This window comes from Poecilia reticulata, linkage group LG1 (genome assembly GCF_000633615.1).
Source record: "Poecilia reticulata strain Guanapo linkage group LG1, Guppy_female_1.0+MT, whole genome shotgun sequence".
NCBI classification, from domain to species: Eukaryota; Metazoa; Chordata; class Actinopteri; order Cyprinodontiformes; family Poeciliidae; genus Poecilia; species Poecilia reticulata.
This window is the reverse complement of record NC_024331.1, coordinates 11,430,342-11,439,325: the sequence shown is the minus strand read 5'-3', so window position 1 is coordinate 11,439,325 and position 8,984 is coordinate 11,430,342. Positions and strand designations below refer to the sequence as shown.

General features: G+C 38.8%; 1 protein-coding gene across 3 annotated transcripts in view; it reads left to right on the top strand.

Moving 5' to 3' along the window:
- Positions 1–8,984, top strand: part of LOC103463029 (voltage-dependent T-type calcium channel subunit alpha-1H-like) — a 246,303-nt gene that overhangs the window by 212,098 nt on the left and 25,221 nt on the right. For 2 of the 3 annotated variants that reach the window (XM_017304531.1, XM_017304529.1), the window contains exons 26-30: positions 58–209; positions 325–434; positions 2,305–2,438; positions 2,547–2,617; positions 8,835–8,913. In XM_017304531.1, coding sequence (XP_017160020.1) covers positions 58–209; positions 325–434; positions 2,305–2,438; positions 2,547–2,617; positions 8,835–8,913 — 546 coding nt within the window. The remainder of the gene's footprint in view (positions 1–57; positions 210–324; positions 435–2,304; positions 2,439–2,546; positions 2,618–8,834; positions 8,914–8,984) is intronic. The other variant, XM_017304532.1, reaches the window with a different exon arrangement.

Sequence of the window (8,984 nt, the reverse complement as noted above, 5' to 3'; positions counted from 1 at the left end):
GTGTGTGTGTGTGTGTGTGTGTGTGTGTGTGTGTGTGTGTGTGTGTGTGAGAGACAGGAGCCCTGGAGAAACCATATTACGCTGACTACTCCCCACTGCGGAGATCCATACACACAGTGTGCACCAGCCACTACCTGGATCTCTTCATCACCATCATCATCTTCACAAACCTCCTAACTATGAGCATGGAGCACTACAACCAACCTCAGGTAGTCATGGCAACTCCTACCTCTATCTGTCCTGGAACCATAGTAATGAAGTACAGGTACAGCAGAGCCACATTGTTTTTTCTTCTTTACAGTGTTGCTTTTTCTGTGTCTGCAGTACTTGGAGGAGATCCTGAAGTACTGCAATTATGTCTTTACTCTTGTATTTGTTATTGAGGCAATTCTGAAGCTTATCGCTTTTGGCCTGCGACGATTTTTCAAAGAGAGGTACTCACAAAGACATAGTTCAGGATTAGTGATGTGGGCTTCTGCTGAAAGGTTGTAAACAGTTAGCATCTTTCCTGCAGTAGATAACTTGATTGTCCAGGTGGCCCTTTGTGATTGGTCTGAAACGATCTTTACAGATCCTCATAAATATGTGTATGTACATTGATATTAAGATGATAAAAACTTTACCAAAAAAATATAAGAAAAGATGTGTGATGTTTTATTCGCATTCTTTATGAAATAAAAATAATGCCACTACTAAAATATTCATACCTTTTTCATACACACATATAGAGAAACTCCCTTCAAAGATAAAATAAATTCTCTATTTTTGGTTTAGCTTAAACAAGTAGTATTTATTGTGTTCATTATATTTCCTGATGCCACTGACTATATGGGTAAAAAGTGTATTTTAATAGTAAAGTATTGTTAGTACATGGCCACAGTTTATGTCTCGGTTACATGAAGATGTTTGATTAAGTAACATCACAACATTTTCCAAACTTTTTCACTTAGCAGGCTAGACTACACTAAGTCATATTCAATAAATTAAAATATTCTAAAAAAGTTAATTTATTTCATTAAATCCATCACTTATCCATTAATTGTACATGGGATGTTTTCATGCCCTTGTAATAATAAAAACACTGAGTTTTTATTATTACTTAGAAACTGTGGAGTACTCATAACTTTCACAAATTTAGAACACACTTAGAAAGTCCAGGGAATACTTACTTATACTTATTTAGCAACCCAGAATAGGGATTAGAACTTGGAACCCAGAAAAACGATGCTAGCAACTACTTTTTAGACTCCTATTCTTCCAACCCAGAAAAGGAATTAGACCTGAGGATACTTACATTTACTTATCTACCAACCCTGAACAGGAGTATCTAGTTTATTTACTTTGGATCAACATTATTAGCTTTATCTTATTTTGCTCTTTCATTTAGTTTGCTATTTTTGTTTAAATTTCCTTTTAATTCCTGTAAATCACTTTATAATGCCTTGTTGCTGAAAATGTGCTATATAAATAAAATTACCTTTACCTTTCACCTATGATCATTTTTCTATTATAGATCATGAAAACATAGAATCTTAGATTAGAAATTATATCAAACCAATAAAAAATAATACAGAAATGTGGACTTGATAAACAGTCGGTTTAATGCCTGCTTACAGGTTGTTATTTTTAATATGTACTTTTAACCTGACAAATGAGCCTCAACAGAATGCATATTTGAATACTTTTAATATTACTGTATATCCATACATCTTAGCAAAGTAATGTGTCAATTTGCATTATTTAACTAAGTATGACCACAAAGTTAGAAAACATACATTTTGTTTTAGTAATGTTTTTATGTTGCTACTTACCAAGTCGTCTATCAGTCTCTTCCCTCTGTCAGCCTGTTTCTGTCTTTTCTTCCTCTGCTTCATTTTTGCTGTTTAACATTTGTTGCTACAGTTACAGTTAATACATGTAACTTTATCTTTTGGCTTTCCATACTGAATCATCTAAGGAACTTATTCTACTTAGCATGATTACTGCAGCACACTTTAGCTAGACTAGGCAGTTGGAGAAAGGATAGGGAGAAAACACATCAAGAGATGTGTTTTGGCATGATAATTGTTTAAAGGTTCATTAAAAAGCATTTTTGTAAACTGTCATGAACTTTTGATGTCCAGCTTTGGTTCTGGCCTATCTTTGGCAAGTTGTTAACTTTAGCTCCTGTGACTCAGGTGTTTTCTACTGCAGGTAATATATGAAGTGCTTTTAACCTTTAAACAGAACCTCACTTAAAAAATCCTTTTCAGGGTGTAACGTTTTATGTTTTAATGGTGGAACTAAATGCACTGTTGTGATTAGATGGAACCAGCTGGACTTAGCCATCGTGTTGTTGTCTATAATGGGAATCACGCTGGAGGAAATAGACCTGAGTGCGTCCCTCCCCATCAATCCCACAATCATTCGAATCATGAGGGTCCTCAGGATAACAAGAGGTAATACACTCATTTACTGGAACAGAAAGAGATACACACACATACACACATACACACACAGTGATGCGCAGTGTGACTGCCAGATGCTGACATGTTGTGATATTTTAGTGCTGAAGCTGCTGAAGATGGCCACAGGGATGAGAGCTTTGTTGGACACAGTGATGCAAGCTCTGCCTCAGGTAAGAATCAGGCCTGATGCTGTGGAGTGAAAGCAGCTCAACTGGTGTCCAGAACTGATGATTTATTGTTGCAGTTTGAGGGCCACTCTGCAGTGACCACTGTCTGCGTGTTTACAAACACCACTGATTCCTTCAGTCAGCTGGTGTTAAACCTGCATCACCAACAGAGCACAATGAATTCAAGTTTTTAAATATCAGAACAGAATTTTTATTTAAGGGCATCACTATGCCTCAAACCACAATATTTCCAGTATATTCAAACATTCAAAACGAATAACACAAAATCATTCCTAAATGAACTGGTAAAAAATAGGCCTTCAAAGTCAATATATAGTTTCACTAACACTGGAATAAAAATCAAAGACTTTCAGTTTACAGCGACATAAACTGGGTTTAACTCATTAATTTCTACAATCTTATGAACATAAAAACACAATTCTTAAAGAAATATCCATGCTTTGGGTATCACTAAACAAATCAAAGAAAAAAGACTTTCAAAATCTACAATTCAACATGCCTGAAATAATGTGGAATTCTAGTATTAACAGGGTTTTAAAATGTGAACTATTAATGGTTTTCAAGAGTCCAAGTGGCACTTACTTTATTAGATGCAGATGAAGGCACCGTCCAACATGGAAAAAGAAAAGACAATACAACAGGGGTCCCCAAACTTTTTCCTGTGAGGGCCACATAACTTTTCCCTTTGCTGGTGGTTGGCCGGAGTCAGTTTGTAACAGAAAAAGTGTTACGATTGCAGGAGTGCCTAAATGTAAAAATTTATTGTTTTCCAGAAAGCACAATCAAATGACCGTCTCTGGGTTCTTCACAGAAAAAAAATCCAGAAAATAACTATTTACTAAATAAATACTGTATTTTCCGGACTATAAGCCGCATCGGACTATAAACCACAGATATCTCTACGGCTCCAGGTTTCCCAAAGTGATGCAGCAGCAGCAGAGGGGGGAGGACACCCAAACTTTGAGTCATAACAGGTCAATTGAATATCACATTCATTACGGTTGAAAAAGAAAAGTTGCCAAGTTTAGATTTAACTGAACTGATTACGGTAGTTTCCGAACGGTAATTGTAACAGTAAAATGCTGATCCTTTGTGTCTGCTACTAGCATGTGGGTGCTTCCTTCTTCTTCTTCTTCAGATTTCAAAGGCAGCTTGCATCCATTATTGTTGCACTACTGCCATCTACTGGATCCTAATATCTATACCTCAAATTATCATAATGATCCCAGTATTATTTAAAAAAAAGAAAAATCTTCTTTTTCCCCCTTAATGCTATTTAACTGATCAACATTCTCAAATTTCAATTCCCTATTAAAACCTAATTCCGTTTTAATGGGCGCGTTCTATTATTTCCAATTTTGACTTCCTGCTAAAGAGCCCCCTGGAGGTTGAAGAAAATCCACATATAAGCCACATGGTTCAAAGCTTAGGAAAATGTAGCAGCTTATAGTCCGGAAAATACGATATATGAAAAAAAAATCTAAATGCTCTCTGGTATTGTTCAGGGGGCCGGACCAAATGTGGAGGCGGGGCGAATCCGGCCCGCGGGCCGTAGTTTGGGGACCCCTGCAATACAATTTAGATCCTAATTGATATGGAAACATAAATATTTCAAAGAAAAGGACAACTAACCTGAATGAGATGCCACTCAAAGTCCATCAGGTTTTTGATGAGGGTAGAAACCTGAACATTGACTGTCACTTTTTCTTTTGAATGGTCTTTCCTGTCTTTGGAAACCATCTTCCCATGACGGGCTTTTGTGCCCCTTTCTGGGTTAATCCCAATGAAGCGACTAAAAAACAAAATCAAAATGGGAAAATTCCTGAGAATATAAATAGTGTGGCATTCTGAAGACAGCTGGTACAATATAAATAAAGCTGTTTTTAATTATGTAAAGAGAAAACATCACCACCTTCGTCAAATGTTAGAAGGTAGAAGATGTAGAAGATGGACAACGATGTCCTGTCTGGAATGTTAGCTGGACCCTCTCAAAGACAATGTGAGAGAGATATATAGACACCCTTCTGTCAAATTTTAATCGGAGTTTGATGGATTAATTGATATTAATTGATATCAAACCCCCCACATCCGGTAACCTGATACCCCCTGCCCCCAAACATATGCCATATATATCATATGATGGGAACTTTGTGACCTCCTGACCTCCCTGGCACCCTTCTGTCAAATTTTAATCAGAGTTTGATGTGAATAAATAAATATAAATGAATAAATAAATATACTATATTCTAAACCATGTTGAATTTGATTAGGAAAATTGTAACTAATGGTTTTAAGTAAGTTTTAAGTAATACCAGCAAATAAATATGAATATTAAATAATATGCAGTTAGTCAAATAATTCAATATACTGACTAATGCTGAATAATCTCTCTTGACAGAGTTTTGTCATGCTAAATTTGATTTTAATCACCCCAAATTTCTTTTCTAAAGAAAAAAAAATTCAGAACATACTTTCAAAAAGTGGCATTGTTTCAATCCTCCCTTTCGTGGGTTGAGTAGCCTGGAGTGTTATGGCCAGGCTAAGAGAATTTTTAATTACAAGAATGCAGTCTTATTAGCAGAATAAAGATGCAATTTTACCAGAACATCTTAGGATACAAGAAGTCATTTTAAGGAGGAAAAAACTTATTTACCTTGATCTGTCGAAACCAGCTCAGTAAACGTGAACCGCAACACGTTTGTTGTGGTTCAGAAGACGGACATTGCCACCACAACTGGACAGGTAAGCATTGATGCAAGAATATAACTTCACAACAGCATCCATCCATCCATTTTCTTACACTGTTATCCCACTGGGGTCAGGATGGGTGCTGGTGCCTATCTCCAACTGTCAATGGGTGAGAGGCGGGGTACACCACAACATCTTATCCAATTAACACATTTCACTCCCTGAATAATGAGGTTAGAAAACTGGCAGGAATCAAATATCTTTAACATATGAGGCATGTCTGATTGGCGGCTGTCTCTACTGATAGTTCTGTAGCAACAAAGCTTATTTGATCCAACAAACTACAGCACTTATGAAACTATGCCACACATTCACTTGCCTAAGACCCAGGGACTTATTGACATCACAAGTTATATTTTTATTATCTCTGACCAGCACAATTGGATTCATAACTTAATATAATTCTATTTCCTAATCATGTGACTGCTTACAATTTGCATGTGAGTTTACTATAAATAGAAAATATAAATACATCAAATATTATAACTAAAAACATTAAAGAGACTGACTTACAGAAAAATAGCTGACCAAATACACCTGGCCCTTCAAAGCAACACTTTCCTACTGGCCATCTCGGACTAGACACTTGGTGGTCTCTCCATCCTCATGTTTTGATCCTCTCTAGGAGCTGGAGGAATTGCTCTGTTCAGTCATTTCTACAAGTGCTGTCCTGCTTCAGCTGAACTCTGCTGGTCATATTAGAAAAGGGAATTAGGAGAACATCAATTTAAGTTCGTAACTTGTCGACCGTAGCAGCAGCTGCATGGCTAAATGTCCATTATCCGACCAAAGGCTGTTTAAGAGTTTCCAACAGACTGGCACTACTGCAAATTGACCTCATCCTCATCGGCCACGTGTGACCTCTCCAGCACAAGATCGCCACATCCGGCTCGTCCAATATGGGGCCTTAATATTTTTGTTCAGTGCATAATTTGGAATAAAACTAAATACAAGACTTAAACACACTAATACTAATTTTAAAAAAAGGACAGAAACAAAAAATAAAATAAAAAAGTGAACGTTAATGTTTTCACTTCATGAGACAAAAATGAGCGACTAATTAAAAACAGGGTTTTTTTAAACTTTTTTTTTCTCTAGCTCTCGGTGAAGGCGGACACTTTTTTCCTCTGCTTCCCTCCAAACTCATTCTCACCCTGCTTGCTCTGTTTTTGTGTTGCTTTTTTGGAGCCTTTCTTTGCATATCCTCCGGATCTACAAATGATGGAATTGATAAAGTGGTCTCTCAATGCAACTGATCACATTTTCTCAACAAGAAGACTGGGCATGGGACACACTTGTCCTGCCGGAACACCCCCGGAGGGATACATCCTGGATTTATTTGGATTCATGATAACAGGACTTCTGCTGTTTGGAGTTGGCAAATTATGATGGATTGGGCCAACTAGTGAACACTCAGACTGTCATGCTGCAAGACAGAGGCACAAGTTGGATACGATTCTTTCGCAGGCAAACTTTGGATGCTAAAACTCACTAGCAGGATGGAATCTTTCTTGGAGAAGTTGCTAGTTCCAGCCCTGTAGGAACGACCACGCTGATTTGGATGATTGGAATTAACAGAGATTTACCGGTTGAGACGCCCTACCGTCAACAAACATTACAACAGAACAAAACAGCAAATGGAAATTTAAGTCTGCCTGATCGGATCTAAAGAGAATTTTCTGAATCTGGCTCCGTTGTGTCAGCCTCGACTTGCTGGCTATCTTGAATCTCCTGGACTTTATGTAAGCAAACTTCTCCTTCTCACACCTCCTGAAGTCACCTGTGAGATCTTATAGCTGAACTCTCAAGGACTTGCTCTTAGATAATACCACATTATCAGAGACTTTTTGGGAGAACAGGCTGTAATGAGACATGGGCTAATCTGCAAGACAAACACACTCCCTGACCTCAACATCTTTGCCAGCATATCTTTGTAATGTTGCTATATGTGCTATTTTTTCCCTGACTTGTCATTTCTTGCCCTGTCTGTTTGTCTGTCTGTCTAGTTTATTATTACTTTTAGAAATTGTGGAGCATAAATATTTAGTTTATTCAGAGGTATACGGTTATAAACCTTATACCTGTGATATCCACAGGTTATAAACTGTGGATGTTCCAGGTGAAACACTAGCTACACTGCTGATCAGCACAACAGGATAAAACTATGTACACCCTTACAGCTTCCATAGCTTTTAAGAGTAAAAGTAAACGTGTAATCCACTTGATTTACGGTTCATCAGCAAATCAACTGCTGACTAATAAAGCCTCCTCCATTTATTAATACTCGTCTCTGGAGTGTACAGATGTGGCTTAAGACAAAGGGAATCCTGAAAAACTCAATCTTATAAATGCAACTGCTGTGAAAGGTTATAAGGGTTCCTTCCTTCCTTCCTTCCTTCCTTCCTTCCTTCCTTCCTTCCTTCCTTCCTTCCTTCCTTCCTTCCTTCCNCCTTCCTTCCTTCCTTCCTTCCTTCCTTCCTTCCTTCCTTCCTTCCTTCCTTCCTTCCTTCCTTCCTTCCTTCCTTCCTTCCTTCCTTCCTTACTTCCTTAGGGGGTTAGTAGGGAGATTTCCCTCTCCCCAGTTACTTGGGCGCCACCTCCTCTGGGGAAACTCCAAGGTGTTCCAAGGCCAGCCAAGAAACATAGTCCCTCCATTGTGTGTCCATTGTGTGACCTGGGTCCATTCAGTGTGACCTGGGTCCCATACCTCCGGAGAACCCCCCAGAGTGCTCCCCAAGAGATATGGTGGAATGCCTTCTCCAAGTCCACATGTCCACATGTAGACTGGTTGGGCAAACTCCCACGCACCCTCCAGTACCCTGCTGAGGGTGTAGAGCCGGTCCAGTGTTCCACGACCAGGACAAAAATCACACTTCTCTTCCTGAATCCATAGTTCGACTATCTGAGGAACTATGGATCGTTCCATAGCTCGTCTCTATGCAGGTATTCCAACTCATCAGTGAGGCTCAGTAGTGCATGTCATTTTATCCACGATCCCTTCCTGCCTGCTCACGCGCAACAATTTCTTTGAAGTACCTCATTGCTGTGAGGGATCAGTCCCTGCTCTTTACTGAGGTGTCCGAGTATCTTCCCCCCCCCCCGCTTCATCTGTCAGTTTTTCTATTACTTGATTAAACATTTCCACGCCTCCTCTGATTAGGAACAAGCAAGTTTGAAGTTCATCAGGGCTGGATCCAGGTTCTGACTGTGCATTTATGTTTTCATTAAAATGAAATCTGACTCTACTCCAGGTGTTTTTGATGGCTCCTGTTGGCTTTTAAAGAAGTCCTAAACGTCAGCTGAAAAAGTCTTAGCGGCATTCTGCTTTATTTCTATATTTGTTGGCATGTTTGCATCTTTCTCTTCTCTTGATGTTTGCTGTTCATGTCTCACTTTTTGTGTGTCATATACCTTATATATCTGTTTGTGCGTGTCATCTGTCCGTATATAGGTGGGGAATCTGGGTCTGCTCTTCATGTTGCTGTTCTTCATCTATGCAGCTCTGGGAGTTGAGCTCTTTGGAAAACTGGGTTAGTGTGTGTGTGTGTGTGTGTGTGTGTGTGTGTGTGTGTGTGTGTGTGTGTGTGTGTGTGCGCGCGCG